The sequence below is a fragment of the Impatiens glandulifera genome, unplaced genomic scaffold, assembly GCF_907164915.1.
Source record: "Impatiens glandulifera unplaced genomic scaffold, dImpGla2.1, whole genome shotgun sequence".
Lineage (NCBI taxonomy): Eukaryota > Viridiplantae > Streptophyta > Magnoliopsida > Ericales > Balsaminaceae > Impatiens > Impatiens glandulifera.
In genome coordinates this window covers 802,641-823,860 of record NW_025919140.1, presented here as the reverse complement: position 1 = coordinate 823,860, position 21,220 = coordinate 802,641, and the positions used below count along the sequence as shown (strand labels likewise).

The following is a 21,220-nucleotide window of genomic DNA, read 5'->3' as shown; positions in this document are numbered from 1 at the left end:
CGGAGTCTGACCGGTTAGCGCGTCTTACTCAATGGTTGGTGATTAATCCGGTTAGAGATTAACACCGAGTTTCAATACTACACAAACTGTCACAAACCCTTGAACCTAGTTCAAGTGCGGAAGTGGTTTGTTTCAGGTTGAAGCAGCACACACACTAGATGGACAAAACCGAATTTAGATGAGGTCGGTTTTGGATTGTTGGGTCGGTTTTGGGATTCAGTAATTCGGTTTAGGTAGAGTCGGTTAGAGCACAAGACCGGCAGAAAGTAAATAACAAGGCAGGATTTTATGGATGTTCGGAGATAAACTCCTACGTCACCCCTTCCTCTCGAAACCGCGAGAAGGATATTCACTAAGGAATACACAAACACAATCCGATCAAGACTTATTTTCTACTCGATAACACTCGTACAATTTTAACCGAAATTGTAATCACTCTTCAAATAAACACTTAAGCTCTAAACCTTGTAGAGAAATAAACTTGCAATAAATCTTAGAGCTTGTAGTTGGTAGGACTGGTAAACGTTTTTGACTTGTTTCTGGTGCTGCATTTATTCCTCTTCAGCTCCTTCTTTTATATGTGAAATGTTCCAACGGTCACATTTCATTTCCTTGAATCTGATTGGTTGAGGAGAGGTTCAGTGATTCAGACCTGGCGGTCTAGGCTTCAGACCTGACGGTCTAGACTTCCAGTGTATAGGTCAAACCGGCTAGGTTTGTCTTTTACTCAATATGGCAACTGTCGGTTGGACAGTTGCCTGTACCTGGAGGATTGCGCCTCTGATTTATCCTGGAGTGGAAAGATCTTGTCGGACGATCTTCTGCAGCCTGCATACTGTCTTCAAACTTGTATGAATATGGCAATACTAAAGTCTGTCCCTTCGGTATCATCCTCAACAGATATTCGAAGTATCTATTTGTACTGGTCGGTTGTTTATGTTAACCGGATGACTTCCGGTTTTTCCATAACTTCAGATTGGCCGAATGTTCAATGATTTTGGCCTTCTGATTTAACTGGTCTTGTCTTCTTGTTCGGTCAGGTTTTTGTTCGGTTGGATTGCTTGACCGGTTGAGTAACTTGACCAGTTGAGTTGCTTGACTGTTCCTGCACAAGAGATTTGTTTTTGTTAAGTTCTATTTAACCGATCTAATTTTATCTAACAATTTCTCCCTTTTTGATTATTTTATTTAAAATATTCAAAACTATGTAAAATGCAAATGTAGGCTGATTGTTAAAAGTTTATTTGGTCGGATTTTTGGAAACTGACTTGGATGAATTTTTCGAAAAAGTTTGAGAAAGTTTTGAGAAAAAATTTTGGAAAATTTTTATATTTTATCTAACAATTTCTCCCTTTTAGATTATTTTATCTAAAATATTCAAAACTATGTAAGAATGCAAGTGTAGGCCGGTTTCCAAAAATACTTGATATATATATATGAAATATACTAATGTAAAAATACTTGATATATATAAAGTTAAACTAAAGTAAACATAGGAAATATAAGTAAAGAAAGCCCCTATTTCTTCGATCTGGGCGGCAAGAATTTTTCCAGCTGTTCATTAGTTGCTTTTCCCTTGACCGCTGAAACCGGCCTGGATGAGGATCCTTGACCGCCTGAAGTGTCGGTGAAAGGGGAAGTGGGAGGAGCAAACGATCTGATTGGAGCTACGTCAAGACCTCGCGGTCTTTTGCTTAGCGGTACTTCTTCTTCATCGAGATCTTCATTTGAAATCGGGTTGCTTGGAGGGTCGACCACCGTGTCGGTAACTCTGTCCAATAACTTTGAAACCGCCGCCCTCTTGGAAGAATTCTTTCTCTTTCTTGTAGTCGGACCAGACGGGGGAGCAACCTCTTTGGACTTGTGATGAGCCTCGGTGAAATCATTGTATGTAGTCTGTTGACCGATTAGTCGAGCCGCATCTTCATTTTGCTGAACCGCTATGGCCGGTCCCATGTTTTCTAATGTTTGTAGTCGTCCGGCCAGGTTCGCATCTACCTCTGCCGTTTCCTTTTGAAGTCGGTTTTGCTCGTCCAAGGCATCGTGAAGCTTCTGGGTCGCGAGCGCATTTGCCTCCTCGAGTGCTTTGTCGGCTGCCAGTTTTGCCGCTATCAACTCCGCCACCTGTTCTGTGACCGCTTTTAGTTCAGCCTCGGTTTTGGCATGCTTTTCTTCAAGCGTTACCACCCTCTCAAGTGTAGAGTCGGCTTGGACACCAGATTGAGCCAGATCCTCATCAATCTTCTTCAACCTTTGATCGGTTGTTGATTGGGTTTGTTCCGTCATACCGACCTTTTGGTTGGTAAGAGCGAGGTCGATCACCAGCTTCTTAGTTGCCTCTTCCAATGCCATAGTTCTGTCAATATGGTCGCTGTACAACTGATCGGTCATTCCGTAATTGTCTTCAACGGACGTGATCCGTCCGACCGCGGTTTTTAGTTCTTTGTTTGTCGACTCAATCATCTTGATGGATTTAGTCGCGGTTTCTTTGATCTTCTTTTGCCACGGCCGATTCGCGAAATTGACAAATTCCTCGATAAGGTTCTTTACCATATCTTTAGTTATTGCTTCTAGCTGTGCCATCTCCTCGGTCAGTTCCCTTTCCTTGACCGCTAGCATGTCCAACACCAAGAGCTCAAGTTGAGAGTCCGCTGTCCCTGGGATATGCTTTCCTTGGAGACGTCGGATGTGTTCGGTGAGCCCCAGTAACCGAGCATGCAGTTCGACCATCCTACTTCGTCGTAGGGCGGTCATGACGCTCTAAGCCTTTGTGAGGTTGACTACCTCCGTATCCATCTCAACCAGCTTCTCGAATTTCCGGTCAACTGTCAGATCCGATAGCATGTTGTTGTAGAATATTTCATGCGGTTCAGGGCCTATTGATAGTAGACGTCGGTTGCCGCGTGAGCCTGTTGATGAATCTCTTCGATGATCCTGTTGACGAGGTCCTCGACCGTTTTCCAGATGTGTTCATCCGCGGATTCATCTTCCTCTTGTAGTCTGCTCGAGTCGGCATCAACATCATCATGTCGGACCGATTGTTCTTCGACCTACGGTCCTTTCCCTTTGCCAGTCTGATCTTCTCCGGTGTGTTGAGGGTGTCGGACTGCGGATTAGCCGATCCGGTTGGTTGCTTATCCCCCTTGCTTCCGGATTTTTCTTTGACCGGAGCCGTTTTCTTTTTAGTCTGTTTCTTCTTTCGGCCGCTTGTAGAACCGGAGGCCTTCTTTTTGCCTTGCCTGTCCTCCGGTTTAATAAATTGATGAGATTTTATAACTTTGCTGGGGGGAGGAAAACACCAGGGTCGGTGTTAATGTTGAAGTGACGCATCAGTTTACCGAGTGGGATGGCGTATCCACAGGACCGTTTGGATGTCGGATCCACCATCTCACATAAGTTTGTGAAAACTACCTTCGCCCAATTGATTTTGATGTCGTTGACCAAACCGGCAATCATCTCAATTTTTATCCGGGTGAGGCTATCATAGTTGCCTCCTCGCACTTGAACCGATTTGGCGAAAATATTGCATAGTGGCCTAAACTCCGGTTTAAGTGAGGTTTTCTTACCGGTTACCGCGATAGGAACCTTCGTATCCGAAAGATCCCGGCAAGCCGCCTGGAAAGTTTCCTCGTCTGTGACCACCGAGAAGTCGCTCCCCTCGGTTGGTAGATGTAGTACTTCAGCAACCGACTCCTTCGTCAGTTTGAGCGTTTGACCGCCTATATTTGCGATTATCGTCCCTTCGGTGAGGATGGCGGTTTGAAAGAATTCGTGGACCGCATCCTGATATAAGACGAATGGTCCGGTCAAGAAATGTTCGAGACCGAACTTGGAAATCTGGGTAAACACTTTCTTTGCCTCCGCCGAATCGTTCGCTCGAACTTCATCGAAGTCGACTTGGACGATGTGGGTGAACAGCACAGAGTCGCGACCCATTGTAGGTAGAGTAGAACAAAAGATCGAAGGATTGATTGTTTTGGAAGGTTTGAGAGCTAGAGAGAGAAAGCCGATTCACGTGAGAATGAAAGAAAATGGCTAAGGACCCTATTTATAGTCGTGGGTTGGAATTTCAACCGCCGCGAACCGTCACATCAGGATTAGGCGGGAATTTTCATTCCAAAATGCTTTGGGCGGCAAGTGATGGGCGGGAAACTTTGAGCGGGCTTTTGATGCGGTTATTTAACCGGCGATGAAGCGATTTGTTCTTGTAACCGATTATGAAGCGGTTAATTAACCGTGAAGAGGCGGTTCTGTAATGTGACCGTTCTATTTACGCGACGGTTATTTAACCGGAGATGACTCGAATTATGTTTAACCGGTTGAACTTTTAGACCGATTTTTAATTTCGCAATTCCGAACCGAATTTTGGACTTTACTGAAATTTGAGCACATTGATTTAAGTGATCATTTCATTAAAAATGAATGACATAGAAGATACCGATACAGAATCGGTTTACAGTACATAAAAGAACAAACTTATGTAACTACCATTCTATTGAATCTGTCTACCACTATTTCCTTGTGGAGGACACTTGAGAAGCACACTGGGGTACCCGGTCCAAGATGTTGATTGTGTGTACAAAGGAACCTGCTAATGTGAGGAGCATACCCAAAACCTTTGTGTCTCGACCATTGTCTTCAGGTTATTGAAGATGACCGATGACCAGTTGATGGGGGTGTTACTAATGATGTAGGTCATTATGTCGAAGAGTTTCGTTGAATAGTGTTGATTCGGAGATTGACAGATAATGGATCGGTTGACGATCTCGTGAAGGAGTTGGATGTGATGGGCGAGGCGGGTTTTCAAACCGTGGTTCTCCACCGGTACTTCGGTTCCGGAGAAAAATTGCGCATAGTCAGCCGTTGCACTGCCTACCCGGGATGGGAAATCAGAGAACCCTTCAGTGGGCAGTCTGAACATCCGGGAGAATTCGCTTTCGCGAAGAACATAATGGTGATTTTTCACCATGGAGATAATGGCATCATCGGATATGATAGCATTTCTGAAGAATTCCATTACTTCTGGAATGAAAACGGGTCCGGCTTCTTCGAGAAAATCCTGAAGGCCGGTGTCGATTAGGGATTCAAAGAGGACTTCCTTTACTTCAATATCCTCAATCGTGAGGACGGAGTTGAAGTCGATGCATAGATAGTTTCTTAGTGTGCGGTTCGACATTCTTTCAAAGTTTGTCAAGAGAGAGAAAGTTTAAGGGATTCTGATTTGTTTGGAGGTATGTTGAATTGATAAGATGGGGTCCCTTATATAGATTTGAGATTGGAGGGAAAATAGGGTATTTAATGCTGAAATTCAGTTTTGTCTTATTTATGAAGGGAATATTTATGTTTCCAAAACTACTTGGGAAGGAGTTACTTTTGACCGGTTGCGGAGCTCGAGGTGGAGAATCTAGTTAGAAAGTAACTAAGTTTGTGTAATTTCCCATGTAGTTGGAAGTTGAAAGTTACTTTTCATTAATGAGAGAGAAATACAGGAAACCAAAAGGGACATAGTTGAAGCCGAAAAGAAACATAGTCTAAGCCGAAATGATCATATCGATACAACCGGTTCGTGCAGCAAAATGACCGGTTGTAGTAAGGAATGACTTAATTGCCGGAGGAGTTGAGGTGTCGGTTATTCCTCTTCCATGCCTTCTCGAACCGCTCATAGAATGAGTCGACAACTTCTTTGGTTATGACCTGGGCCTGATTTCAGTCCTTCACCCTGACAAAGTGGAACACCGAGTTCCATGAGTAGGCAGCTGATCTGAGGAATAAGGCCGGTTTGACGGATGCTGATCATCCAGATCAGGACATCGAATAACACCCTGGACCAATTGATCGGCGTATCTGTTGTGATAGCGGTCATCATATTGAAAGTTGTAGCACAATAGGTGTTGGTCACATCCTTACCTAGGATGCCCCTACTGATGATATCATTGAGAAGCTGTTATTCAGCTCTCAATGATGACCTAGCACCGTGGTCACTAACCGGATGGTTTGACCAAGAGAAGCTTAAGGAGATTTCGGCTTTTAGTCCGGCAGAGATGTTCAGATCAGTGATCCCTTGCTTCGGAAGATCGAAGCATCTAGCAAAGTCACTCTCCGAAAAATCAAACACGGTCCCTCCGACCCTAGATTGAATGAGGGTGTCGAAATGAGGGGTACCACGGAAAACCCTGACGTTATAAAAGAACTCCAGGACGGTTTCGGGGAAGATGACATGTTTGTCATCTAGGAAGGATTTTAGACCAGTATCTTCAAGTGCCTTAAGCATTTTGAAAATTTCATAGTGCTTTGTACTTTGAGCTGAATCGAAATCAACTTGAAGAATGTTTGGAAACTGAGACATTTTTGTCTTAGTGAGAGGATAAGTTGATACTTGTTAACATTTTGTCTAATGTTTGCCTAAGTTATATATTAGTAGAGGGGTGATAGTATAATCCAGTGGGTGACAGTTGATGTACTCTATTGACCATAGGATAAAACATAGTGCATGAAATAAGCGTGTCTACAACCTAGGATGTGAGTCGTAGGCCTGGACGGTGAAAGATATCATATCTTCACGTCTTTTGAGGTATGACCATTTTGCTTTGAAAAGGTATCCTTTCAGAACAGATAACTCTAAACACAGATAATTATTCCACTTTTATTCGAAGACCAAATAATTCGGAGTACATTATTTCCAAACCGGTCTGTTTTCAGTTATTTGTTCTGATGCGGTTAATTGGTGCATGCACTAAGTAACCGGTCGATTTACTCTAACTGATAGACAAAGCGATTCTTCAATAGGTACCTTGGTGAATTTGGAATCCGACAATTTAGGAGGAACTACCGGTTTTGTCTGTCCGAACCGATTTTCCCTTTTTGACATTTCTAAGAGATAAGCTGATTAATATCGGTTAAACCAAGTATGTTTCTGAAGTGAGAGAACTTAGCTTCCTGTAGGGGCTTTGTGAAGATATCGGCTACTTGTTCTTCTGTTGATACGTATTCCAGCCGGATATGCTTCAACATGACATGTTCCCGGATGAAGTGATGTCTTATGTCGATGTGCTTGGTTCTAGAATGTAGAACCATATTGTATGTGATTGCTATGGCACTTGTGTTATCACAGAATATTGGGGACTCTTCATTTGTGATACCGAAATCCTTCAGTTGTGAACAGCAACTTCCGGCTGCCAGATATTCAGCTTCTGCGGTTGACGTGGCAACCGATGTCTGTTTCTTACTGTGCCATGAAACAAGTCGATCACCTAGGAATTGGCATGTTCCGCTGGTACTTTTTCTGTCAACTTTACAACATGCACTGCATCTGAGTAACTTGTGAGGTTGAAGGACGAGTCTTTTGGATACCACAGACTAACTTCAGGGGTTCCCTTTAGGTATTTCAAGATTCGCTTTGCGGCTGTGTAGTGAGACTGTTTTGGATTAGTCTGGAATCTTCCACACACACCGACCGCAAATAGTATATCCGGTCTACTTGCTGTCAGGTATAGGAGAGAACCGATGATTACTCGGTAAGCTGTCAGGTCTACTGCCTGACCGTCATCATCCTTGTCCAATTTGATCGATGAGCTCATTGGGGTAGCGGCTGAGGAGCATGTATCCATCCCAAATTTCTTTAGAAGTTCCTTTGTGTATTTAGGTTGACTGATGAAAGTTTCTCCATCGAGTTGCTTAACCTGAAGGCCTAGGAAGAAGCTTAATTCTCCCATCATACTCATCTCAAATTTGTTAGTCATCAATGTTGAGAATTTTTGACATAGCTTAGGATCGGTTGATCCGAAGATGATATCATCTACATATATTTGAACAAGTAGGATATGTTCTTTTTTCTCAAATTTAAATAGTGTTTTGTCCACCGAATCGATGGTGAAATCATGTTTTAACAAAAATGCGGTTAGTGTATCATACCAAGCTCTAGGAGCCTGCTTTAAACCGTACAATGCTTTGTTTAAGCGGTATACATGATTAGGTAGGTCAACATTTTTGAAACTGGGTGGTTGTTCAACATATACTTCTTCACGTAGTTCATCATTCAAAATGCACTTTTGACATCCATTTGAAAAAACTTTAAAATTTTTGAAAGCAGCAAAAGCCAGAAAAATCCTAATGGCTTCAATCCTAGCTACAGGGGCAAATGATTCTTCAAAATCAATGCCCTTTTCCTGTTTGTATCCTTGTGCCACTAATCTGGCTTTGTTCCTCGTGACCAAACCGTCTTCATTGAGTTTATTTCTAAATACCCATCTTGTTCCTATGACCGATTGATCTTTCGGTCTAGGGACTAGGTACCAAACTTTGTTACTCTCAAACTGGTTTAACTCTTCTTGCATTCCCAAGATCCAATCCGGATCTGACAATGCTTCATCCACTCTTTTCGGCTCAATCTGGGATATAAAAGCGGAATTAAAGTATTCCTCCATGATTTTTCGCCTAGTTCGAACGGGTTCTGAAAGATCACCTATAATTAGCTCAAGAGGATGATTTGTGTTCCTTTTGAGATTCGGTTCAGGAGTGTCTACCAAATCACCGTTTACTTGATCAAGGCTAGACATATCGGTAGGCTGAACAAGAGTATCAGACCGACCGATTTCCTCAGTTTGAACCGAGGTGTCAGCTTCCTGCCGTGTGACAGCTTGATCCGGCTGGGTTTCATCATTACCCATTTGGTCATGGACAAACCGTCTAAAAGATGGAATCTCATCTTCACTATCAAAGTGGATATTGTTGTTTTCCAATCTGTTGTGTAGATCAAAGGATGATGTAGTATTGCTTTCAACCGATTCATCGAAAACGACATGAAATGATTCCTCCACGGTTAAAGTTCTAGTATTGTACACTCTATAAGCTTTACTAACTACTGAGTAACCTAACATGATCCCAATATCGGATTTTGCATCAAAAGCGGATAGGTAAGTTTTGCCATTTATGTGAATGTAACATTTACAACCGAAAATCTTAAGATATTTAAGGTTAGGAATCCTATCAAAGTATACTTCATACGGTGTTTTGTTGTGAAACTTGTTAATCAGAGACCAGTTTTGTGTGTGACATGCAGTATTGATAGCCTCAGCCCAGAATTTCTGGGCAATACCCGAATCGGCTATCATGGACCGTGCGACTTCCTTGAGAGTTCGGTTTCTTCTCTCAGTCAGGCCGTTCTGTTGAGGAGTCCTAGCACTAGACAATTCGTGTCTAATACCGGATTCATCGAGGAATGCATTTAGAGTACTATTTGTAAATTCGGTTCCTCTATCACTCCTAATTCTATTAATGCGTGTTGATTTTTCATTTTGTAAACGTTTAAGCAGTGTAATCAAATTTGATGCGGTTTCACGTTTGGATGTCAAGAATATTACCCATGTATACCTAGAATAATCATCAACAACTACCATAGTATAAAGCATACCTCCTAGGCTGACGACCTTAATCGTTCCAAATAAGTCCATGTGAAGAAGATCTAAGCATCGGTTAGATTGAATGTGTCATTTACTCTTGAAGGTTGACTTAGTTTGTTTACCCATTTGACAAGCTCAACAGACCTTATCCTTATTGAATACTATATCAGGAATTCCTTCAACTAGCTTTTTACCGCGAATATAGTTTAAAGTTTTCAGGTTTAAGTGGTTCAACCTTTTATGCCACAGCCAGGTTTGATCGGTTTTTGCCACCATGCAAATAGGGTATTCTACATTATTTTTCCAATCTACTTTGTATATATTTCCTAACCTATTTCCGGTTAGCAGTATGATACCTTAGAATTTTTAACTAAGCATGCATGTTTAAGGAATTCTACAATGTAATCCAGCATCACACATTTGACTAATGCTTAACAGGTTAAAATGCAGGTTTTCAACTAAGAGTACATTATCAATTGTTAAGTTACCATGGACAATCTTACCCTTGCCCACAGTTCTACCTTTTGAATTATCACCGAAGGTAATCATTGCACCGGTTTCTATTCTGATGTCAGTTAGAAGATTGTTGTTTCCAGTCATGTGTCTAGAGCAGCCGCTATCTAGATACCACTCAGAGTTTCCTAGCCGTTTCTTCATATCCTGCAAAATATACAAATTTACAACTATTTGGTACCCACATTTACTTGGGTCCACAAGCGATTAGTCCCTTAGGTATCCAGACTTTAATAAGTCGGACAACTTTCCCGGTCATGGTTCTAACTAGTTTTCCTGCACTCGGTTTGGAGTCTTACTGCTTTCCTAAAGGTGCCTTATTCAGAGGTGGTCTTTGGTTTAACCTATGTGGTTCGGCTTTCTCACCTTTGGGTCGGTTGATTATCCTTTTCTCAGGGTGAAGCCATTTTTCGGAGTTAGTTGGACTTACATAGATTAGTTTGTCTTCCGGATATGAGGCACTTAGTTCCTCATCGTCGGTTAAAGAACTCTTGACAAACTTTACGAAGGGAAGGTTGCCTTTTGTAAGCTTTATTTTGTCTAGATGGTTCCGGTTGGTGGATTCGTTGTCTTTGTACCCAACACCAAATTTGCATTTGGGATGTCTTTTGTACTTAGACATCTGGTTCACCATGTCACTGGATCTTTTCCATGCGGCTATTCGATACTGGATTCGGGCCTCATCCTCTTCGGTCAGCTCTTGGACTGATTACTCGAACTGTTTGGTCTCAGAGGATAGTTCCGACGTTGTCTCGGTTTGCAGGATTCTATCAGGTTGAATGATTTTTGGTTCGGTCAAGGTAGGTGCTATGGGGTCGGTTCTAAAGTTCAGTTGGGTAGGTATTAATGTTAATAGGTTCTTATATTCTGCTACCATATCATTTAGTGCATTGAATAATTCATCTTTAGTAAATTCAACACAGGGAGAGTCGAATACATGTTCCTCGTTTGCCATGAGGCATGTGAGTTCATCATCACTGTCATTGTGAGCCCATAAGCTTCCTCCATCAGCGGCTATCAGTGCTTTCTGAACTTCACTTCCTTCACCGGTTTGTTGATAGTTATTTCGGTGATTCTGATCGTCCGGTTTCCGGTCATCCCGCCTTGGTTTCTACATTCCCACCTGAAATGTCCCAAACAGTTGCAGTTATAACATCTAACATTAGATTTATCACTGTAGTTATAGTTGTTGTTGTTTGTCGGTTGGCTTCTCTTCATGAATCGGCCAAATTTCTGTGCAAGCATTGCCATGGAATCCTCGGTGAACTGTTCAACGGTTCTGATCGGTGCAGGGACAACCGGTTCTGTGGATGTGACCAATGCTCTAGTTGAGGTTGAGGTTGAGACTTCATCTTCAGTCCTAGATCTCATTTCAAACTCATATGCCTTAAGATCTTCGAATACATCGTGTAGATTCATCTTGCTTAGACAATTTGATTCCCTCATCACCATTGTCTTTATATCCCATGCACTTGGAAGAGATCTTAGCACTTTCATGATGACTTCCTTGTTGTCATACTTTTTGCCAAGAGTTGATAGCTCGTCTATCACATCTGTGAACTGGTCACTATATTCTCTCATTGTTTCTCCTGGTTTCATCTTGATGTTTTCAAACTTCTGGGTAGCCACCATTATCTTGTTTTCCTTGGTTCTTTCATTTCCCTCATGAATTTGAATCACCGCTTCCCATATTTCCTTTGCGGTTTTGTAATCTCGGACCTTGCAAAACGTATTTCTATCCAAACCGTTAGAGATGCGGTTTTTGGCATGGTTGTCCAGATTGTTTCTTCTCCTGTCTTCAGCTGTCCAGTCTTTTCTGTCTTTATCAATCTTTATCGGTCCTTCGGTCAGGATGAACTGCATCTCGTCATCCATGGTGATTAAATGCAGGTGCATGCGTGCCTTCCAGTTGGCAAAGTCGTCACCTTCTAGCATTGGGGGCCTATCAAACGACATGCTTGCTTGAGTATTGAAACTAACTGCTCTGATACCAATTGTTAGGATCTAGGTCGCGGCTGGCGTACCGGGGTCTGGCCGGTTAGCGCGTCTTACTCAAAGGTTGGTGATTAATCCTGTTAGAGATTAACACCGGGTTTTAATACTACACAAACTGTCACAAACCCTTGAACCTAGTTCAAGTGCGGAAGTGGTTTGTTTCAGGTTGAAGCAGCACACACACTAGATGGACAGAACCGGATTTAGATGAGGTCGGTTTTGGATCGCTGAGTCGGTTTTGGGATTCAGTAAGTTGGGTTAGGCAGAGTCGGTTAGAGCACAAGACCGGCAGAAAGTAAATTAGAAGGCAGGATTTTATGAATGTTCGGAGATAAACTCTTACGTCACCCCTTTCTCTCAAAACCGCGAGAAATATATTCACTAAGGAATACACAAACACAATCCGATCGAGACTTATTTTCTGCTCGATAACACTCGTACAATTTTAACCGAAATTGTAATCACTCTTCAAATAAACACTTAAGCTCTAAACCTTGTAGAGAAATAAACTTGCAATAAATCTTAGAGCTTGTAGTTGGTAGGACTGGTAAACGTTTTTGACTTGTTTCTGGTGCTGCATTTATTCCTCTTCAGCTCCTTCTTTTATAGGTGAAATGTGCCAACAGTCACATTTCATTTCCTTGAATCTGATTGGATGAGCAGAGGTTCAGTAATTCAGACATGGCGGTCTAGGCTGCAGACCTGGCGGTCTAGACTTCCAGTGTATAGGTCAAACCGGCTAGGTTTGTCTTTTACTCAATATGGCAACTGTCGATTGGACTGTTGCCTGTACCTGGAGGATTGCGCCTCTAATTTATCCTGGAGTGGAAAGATCTTGTCGGACGATCTTCTGTAGCCTGCATACTGTCTTCAGACTTTTATGAATATGGAAATACTAAAGTCTGTCCCTTCGGTATCATCCTCAATAGATACTCGAAGTATCTATTTGTACTGGTCGGTTGTTTATGTTAACCGGCTGACTTCCGGTTTTTCCATAACTTCAGATTGGTCGAATGTTCAATGATTTTGGCCTTCTGATTTGACCGGTCTTGTCTTCTTGTTCGGTCAGGTTTTTGTTCGGTTGGATTGCTTGACCGGTTGAGTAGCTTGACTTTTCCTGCACAAGAGATTTGTTTTTGTTAAGTTCTATTTAACCGATCTAATTTTATCTAACATATTAGCATGCGATAATAGTATAAGATTTTGATCTTATTATGTTGGCCTTCGGGAATAGAGTAATGATTTACAGGGACAGTCGGGGGTATTCGTATTTCATAGTCAGAGGTGAAATTCTTGGATTTATGAAAGACGAACAACTGCGAAAGCATTTGCCAAGGATGTTTTCATTAATTAAGAATGAAAGTTGGGGGCTCGAAGACGATCAGATACCATCCTAGTCTCAACCATAAACGATGTCGACCAGGGATCAGCGAATGATATTTTAGGACTCCGCTGACACCTTATAAAAAATCAAAGTCTTTGGGTTCCGGGGGAGTGTGGTCGCAAAGTTGAAACTTAAAGGAATGGACAGAAGGGCACCATCAGGAGTGGAGCCTGCGGCTTAATTTGACTCAACACGGGGAAACTTACAAGGTCCAGACATAATAAGGATTGACAGACTTAAAGCTCTTTCTTGATTCTATGGGTGGTGGTGCTTGGCCGTTCTTAGTTGGTGGAGCGATTTGTCTGGTTAATTCCGTTAATGAACAAGACCTCAGCCTGCTAAATAGTTATGCGGAGGTGCCCCTCTAAAGCTAGCTTCTTAGAGGGACTATGGCATTTTAGGCCACGGAAGTTTGAGGCAATAATAGGTTTGTGATGCCCTTAGATGTTCTAGGTCACACGCGCTCTACACTGATGTATTCAACGAGTCTATAGCCTTGGCCGACAGGCCCGGGTAATCTTATAAATTTCATTGTGATGGGGATAGATCATTGAAATTGTTGGTCTTCAACGAGGAATTCTTAGTAAGCGCGAGTCATCAGCTCGCGTTGACTACGTCCCTACCCTTTGTACACACCACCCGTCGCTCATACCGATTGAATGGTCTGGTGAAGTGTTCGGATCGCGGCGAATTGGACGGTTCGCCGCCTGTGGTGTCACGAGAAATCCACTGAACCTGATCATTTAGAGGAAGGAGAAGTTGTAACAAGTTTTCCGTAGGTGAACCTGCGAAAGGATCATTGTCAAAAACTATTTCAAATAACTAGAGAACATGTTAAAAAAATGGGTTATGATTGACCTTGGTCAGTTTATTCCTTTCATGTAATTGGGGTGCATGTTTTGTATCCTCTTTTGGGTAGATTATATGTTCCCCCAACTCATAAACAAAACTCCGGCATAAACCGCCAATGAATGTTAAAAAGACTTCCCATTCTAAACCCGTTTATTTATGAATATGTGTTGGTGTTAGTTTTCCATAAAAATAATGACTCTCGACAACGGATATCTCGGCTCTCGCATCGATGAAGAACATATAAAAATGCGATACTTTGTGTGAATTGCAGAATCCCGTGAACCATCGAGTTTTTGAACGCAAGTTGCGCCTAAATCCATTGGGTTGAGGGCACCTTTGCTTGGGCGTCTCACTTCGTGTCGCACCATTTCCTCTCATTTTATTTTCTTTGGAGGGGATGTGTGTTATGGGACGTATATTGGCCTCCTGTGCATATTTATGGAGCAGTTGGCCGAAATAGAAGTCCATATGATAGGACACACGGTTGAGAAACTATTTCGATCCCGTGTTACTTCTTTTGGATTTATTGACCCTTGGTGCTTCTTTTATGGTGCATCGACTGCGACCCCAGGTCAGGCGGGTTTATCCGCTGTGTTTGAGCATATCAATAAGAGGAGGAAAAGAAACTAACAAGGATTCCCTTAGTAACAACGAGGGAATCGGGATCAGCCCAGCTTGAAAATCTAACGGCTTCGTCGTTCGAATTGTAGTCTAGAGAAGCGTCCTCGGCGGCAGACCGGACCCAAGTCCCCTGGAAGGGGACGCCATAGAGGGCGAGAGCCTCGTCGTGTCCGGACCCTGTCGTACAACGAGGCGCTGTCATCGAGTCGGGTTGTTTGAGAATGCATCCCCAATCGGGTGGTAAATTATGTCCAAGGCTAAATATTGACGAGAGACCGATAGCAAACAAGTACCGCGAGGGAAAGATGAAAAGTACTTTGAAAAGAAAGTCAAAGTGTGACACCCAAATATCAATTTAGGACCGAGGGTCTTCGGTCCTGGCCAAGGCCAAAGACTTAGTATAATTTTATACACGACCATGGAAATATGATTCCAAAAAATCCAAGACATGGGACCGAGATAGATGCCTTATGACCGTGTAATTTGATTTAAGACCGAATCATTTTCATTAGGACCCAGAATGTGTTGTCTTAGGACGCATAATGTTATCTTAAGACCCAGAATATTGAGTTAGGACCGAGAATCTTGCCATAGACCGAGACCCATGATTCCATTGGACAAGTCCTGTTCATTATTTGACTCTTTCTCATAGTCTAATTAACTTCCCATGGTTTTAATTAAACAACCCATAGTTTTATTTAAACTACCCATAGTTTTATATTCCAACTCATGGTTTATTTAAACAACCCATGGTTTTGTTAAGCAACCCATGGTTTTATTCAAACAACCCATACATAGCACATGCATTACCCAAATGTCAAAAATATATAGATACATGCATGTTATTTAGGATCGGTTGACACTTGTCCATCCCACCCTACCAGGACTTGGGCTATATAAGGCTCACTATTGAGTCATTCTCTTAGTGATGCCATTTTCCCTCTCTAAAACAAAATAGAACCATCAAGCTTAGAAGTCTTTGAAGAACATCTAATCTTAGAGCCCTTGAAGATCCATCAATCTTAGCAGCTTTAAGGATATAAGGCAAGTATCTTTCTTAAAACCCACTTTAGAAACCCACACATGCAATATTATTCATGTACTTTCTATAACTCATGCATGTTGTTCTTAAAGCTTGATTTGAATTTGCATGTGCATGATTTTAATAATAAACAAGGTTGATCATCATGCTTTCATAGTATGAGACGTTTTATGGATTTATATCATGGTTTTCCAAAATAATAATATGTTTAGCCTTGCATATTCTTGGTTTACAAAGGCTGATCTAGTTTTCCTTGCATGGTTCTGTTTTACAAAGCATATTTTGTTTTTATAATCATGGTTAAACAATATAAGGCATTCATGGATTTTATGGGATGATGGCCAACCAAGATGAGCTCTGGTGGTTTGATTCCAAAAATTATGGTTAATTTTATTATTATATGGGACTGAGTTCTGGAGACGAACTCCCAAATTATCTACCCACACAGACATGTGTCCAAACAGGAATGTGGGCTTTAGAGATGGACTCCGAAGAGTACCCTTCCAATCATGTGCTCAAATAGTCACGGATCCTTCCCTTTAAGTTCAGCTCTAAAGGTTTTAGGGTCAATTCATGTGCTCAAGCTATGATTGTACATTCACCTTAATTAAATTCGTTTACAACTCATATGCATCTTTTTAATAATCATGTTTCTGCATAACTTACTCTTTGGACAAGAATGATATTATTTTTTTGCATTGTTTTGAAATCCTTTAAATGTTTGTCGAGTCATTAGACTCACTATGCTTGTGTGGTGTAGGTACTCTTCCTTAGATTTATATGGTAGCTGGAGAGAATCCTTGGAGTGAAAGCAACTTGGAGGATTTAGTGTAGAAGGAGGTAGCTGATTATTTTTGGTGTATTTTTGTGAACTTTTGGTGTATGACTGCATTTTGTTTTAAAACAGACTAAGTACTATGTAATTTTTCAAAACTGCTGGACCTTTTTGTAGTAAAGAACTTAATATTTTATGGTATCTTTTAGCATCAAGTGCCTATGTTTGTAACATCTCTTTAAATGATGAATCCACCTTTTAGCTTCCGCTTATGTGATAGTTTATGGTATTTTATATGTTCATGCATGCTTAGGTTCCATCATCTCTATACTAGACATGTAATTTAGATTTAGGGATGTTTCATTTGGTATCAGAGCAATGGTCCCAATCCTTTGTACTCCCACACTCATGCGCTTGCGGTTGCACCTCCAAGAGCTCTTCTTCAAATTCTGTAAGTTATTTGATAACTTGCATCATAAATTTGTTATTATTATAATTAAATGAGTACTGCCAATACAGTAATGAGATAGGGCTGCAACCCAGCTTATGCATTCTTATAAAATGATAAGTTTTTATTAAGAGGTAGTTTTATTTCTATTAGAGCCATGAGAAGAGGGACTAGGACGAATGTTGCAACTTCTTCAAACGAACCAGCCAGGGATGATGTTTTAATAGGGCTGGTAGAGGCATTGAGGGATCAGAACCGAATCCAAAGAGAGCAAATGTGGGAAATGTTTCATGCCAATATGAACAATAATAACAACTAAGGTAGCAACAACAATATTGATGGAGGGCAGCAGCCGATATACAAACAATTCATGGACTTCAATCCAGCTGATTGCTGAGGAATGGATCCAGTCCCTATAAACAATCTTTGATTTCATGCAAATCAATAATGGGGATAGGGTGCGGTGCACAACTTTTATGTTTAGAGACGATGCTCGCATATGGTGGCAAGGAGAAAAGTCTGATGTAGACCGTTCTACTATATCCTGGGAAGAATTCAAGGACACCTTTTATGGTAAATATTTCACCCATAACACTAGAAACAAGTTGGCCCGTGAGTTTCTGGAAATCAGACAAGGTGACGCTATTATGGATGACTATGTGAAGAGGTTTGAGAGGGGACGATATTTTGCTCCCATGATCCTTGGGAGTGCTGCCATGGATCTTAACCATTTTATGGAGGGGCTCAATGCTACTATCAGGAGGGACGTGCGTCTTAATGGAGCGACCACTATAAGAGAAACAATTGAGAAGGCGCTGATGGAAAAAAATGACAACGCTGACATTATAAAGGAGTCCCAAGGTAAGAGAAACAGCTATGCTGGAAGGGATTTGCAAGGACCCAACTCTAAAAGGCCTTTCCGGCAGTCTGTTAATTAATATGCACCCCAACAGCAGACAAGGAATTCATACCAGGGTCAATATTATCAAGGGCCACAACAACAACAAAATCAACAAAAGAAGATACAGTCTGCTAAGCCAGCAGTTTTGGCCAAAGCTCCAGTTATGTCAAACCCAGTCTGTACTCAATGTGGCCAGTTTCACCAAGGAGAATACTTGTATGGGACCAACTTCTGTTATAACTGCAAGAAACAAGGGAATCTTTTACGTGATTGTCCACAGAAGAAGGCCATTGTTCCAGGTAGAGTGTTTGTAATGAATCAAGAAGAAGTAAACCCGGATTCCACCATCATTACGGGTAATCTTCGAATTGCCAACACCTTATCTAATACTTTAATTGATACTGGTTCAACACACTCTTTTGTTTCTGCCAACTTTGTTCAAAAATCTGGTTTGAGACCTGATGAAACTAAGACTTTGTATAGTATTTCTCTACCATCAGGCATGAGTTTAAACATTAATAAGTATGTTAGGGCCTGTAAGACATATCCAAAAGTACAAGATGCTAGTAAATCTTGTGATAGTAAAAATGGCTGGTTTTGATGTCAGTTTAGGAATGGACTGGCTAACTCATCATGAGGATCAAATCGACTGTAAGAAAAAGACAGTATCTTTAACTGATCAAGATGGGAGAACATTCCAGTTTAGAGCAACACCTCCACCCAATCCTTCTTATAAAGCTCAATAGCCACTTCAATCAGGGGTTCGAATAGTGTTGGCTACTTCTTATACTATGCTAGGAGTTCAACTACCAAGATTAGAGGACATCAAAGTTGTAAGAGACTTTCCTGGTGTGTTTCCTGAAGACATCAATGGTTTACCACCATTAAGAGAGGTAGAGTTTGGCATCACGTTGAAGAAGGGAACACTTCCAATTTCAAAGGCACCTTATAGGTTAACACCCATGGAGTTGAAGGAGTTGAAAGATCAACTAGAAGACTATTTGAGTAAGGGTTTTATCCGCCCAAGTGTGTCTCCATGGGGGGGGCACCAGTGCTACTTGTGAAGAAGAATGATGGATCCCAACGTCTTTGTATTGATAATCGTGAGTTGAACAAAGTAACAATCCAGAACAAATATCCTCTACCTAAAATCGATGATCTATTCGACCAATTAAAAGGTGCTTCAGTCTTCTCCAAGATAGATTTAAGATAAGGCTACCATCAAATTCATGTCAAGGATGAAGACGTGAAGAAGACAACATTCAGAATTCGTTATAGGCACTACGAGTTTCTAGTGATGCCTTTTGGGTTAACTAACGCACCAGCTGTTTTTATGGAGTTGATGAATAGAGTATTTCACCCTTATTTAGATCAGTTTGTGATGGTCTTTATCAACGACATTCTGATCTACTCTCGAACAGAAGAAGATCATGCACAACATTTGGATTTTTTTTTGCAAGTGCTAAAGAAGAACCAACTTTTCGCAAATCTAAGCAAGTGTGAATTTTGGCTGAGTCAAATAGCATTCTTGGGTCATATTATTTCACCTAGGGGCATTGAGGTTGATCCTGCGAATGTAGAAGTAGTAAAGGGATGGGGTGCACCCGTTAGTGTGATTGAGGTGAGAAGTTTTCTGGGTTTGGCCGGCTATTATAGAAGGTTCATCAAGGGATTCTCCAAGATCACCTTGCCTCTTACTACCTTGACCCGAAAAGATCACAAGTTCGTTTGGACTGAGGAGTGCGCAGACAGCTTTGAAACATTGAAAAACAGTTTGATAACAACTCCTATTCTCACAATTCCAGATGAAGTAGAAAATTTTACTGTGTTCACTGATGCCTCAAAGCATGGCTTGGGGGCTGTGTTTATGAAGAATGGAAATGTTGTAGCAAATGCTTCAAGGCAACTCAAGACCCACGAAAAGAATTATCCCACGCATGACTTGGAATTAGTAGCAGTTGTGTTCTATTTGAAGATCTAGAGGCATTATCTTTATGGAGAAAAGTGCCAGATCTTCACAGATCATCAAATCTTGAAGTATCTGTTCAATCAAAAGGATTTTAACATGAGACAAAGACGCTGGCTAGAGTTGGTTAAAGACTACGATTGCGAAATTTTTATCAACCAGGTAAAGCTAATGTGGTAGCAGACCCGTTAAGCCGTAAGTCAAGTACGCTAAATCAGATTACTTCACAACCAAACTTAGTTCTGGAATTTGAAAGGCTGAACCTGGAAGTGATAGAGCCAAAGCAATAGTGTATTCTAGAAACTTTGGCTATTGTTCCAGATCTTATTGATAGAATTCGGTTGGGTCAAGCTCAAGATCCACAACTAACTCTTTGGAGGCAAAGGGATGAAAAGAAATACACCTTTTTGTATACAACTAAGAACAACATGGTCTATTAAAATAATCTTTTATGGGTACCATTTGTTGACTCATTAAGACAAGAAGTATTAGCTGAGGCACATTCCACTTCATACTCTGTTCATCTAGGTAGTACCAAGATGTTTAAAGATCTGTAGATGTTATACTTGTGACCAGGAATGAAGAAGGACATCATGAAGTATGTGAGTGAATGCCTAACCTGCCAGCAAGTGAAAATTGAGCATCAAAAGCCTTCTAATTTTCTATTCCCATTGCCCATACCTGTTTCAAAATGGGATGATATATCTATGGATTTCATTGTTGGCTTACCCGTGACCCTTCGTAAGATGAATGCAATATGGGTCATAGTGGATCGTCTCACAAAGTCAGATCACTTTCTGCCAATTAAAACAACTTTCGCAATGATCCAATATGCAGAGTTATACCTACAAGAAATCGTTCGGATACATGGAGTTCCATCAAGAATCGTATCAGATCATGATCCACGTTTCACTTCGCATTTCTAGGAAAAATTGCACAAGGGTCTAGGCACCAAGTTAGCATTCAGTACTTCCTTTCATCCTCAAACAGATGGTCATTCTGAGCACGTGATCCAGATTTTAGAAGATTTATTGAGAGCTTGTTTAATCGATTGTGGAGGCAATTGGGAGCCAATGATACCTTTGATTGAGTTTGCTTACAACAACAGTTTTCAGACTTCAATTAGTATGGCACCCTTTGAAGCTTTGTATGGGAAGAAGTGTAGGACTCCCTTGCATTGGGATGAAGTGGGTGAGCGTGTTTTCATTGGGCCAAAATTAGTAGCTAATACCGTGGAACTTGTAAGAAAGATCAAGGAAAGGTTATTAACAGCTCAAAGTCGATAGAAAAGTTATGTAGACAAAAAGCGGCGCGACCTGAAGTTT

The 21,220-nt window shown here is 41.3% G+C and overlaps 2 protein-coding genes and 1 non-coding gene across 3 annotated transcripts; all 3 read left to right on the top strand.

Annotated features, from left to right (window-relative positions):
• Positions 1-14,336: 14,336 nt before the first annotated feature.
• Positions 14,337-14,492, top strand: LOC124917597. The gene has a single exon (XR_007097169.1). It is a non-coding gene; the product is annotated as a 5.8S ribosomal RNA (ribosomal RNA).
• Positions 14,493-17,504: 3,012 nt separating this feature from the next.
• Positions 17,505-18,675, top strand: LOC124917583. Its single transcript, XM_047457979.1, has 3 exons — positions 17,505-17,889; positions 18,019-18,451; positions 18,537-18,675. The coding sequence occupies exons 1-3, from the start codon at positions 17,505-17,507 to the stop codon at positions 18,673-18,675; spliced, it is 957 nt and encodes a 318-aa protein (XP_047313935.1).
• Positions 18,676-19,226: 551 nt separating this feature from the next.
• On the top strand, positions 19,227-19,910 carry LOC124917582 (uncharacterized mitochondrial protein AtMg00860-like). The gene has a single exon (XM_047457978.1). It carries the CDS (start codon positions 19,227-19,229, stop codon positions 19,908-19,910), a length of 684 nt encoding a protein of 227 aa, XP_047313934.1.
• The last annotated feature ends 1,310 nt before the right edge of the window (positions 19,911-21,220 follow it).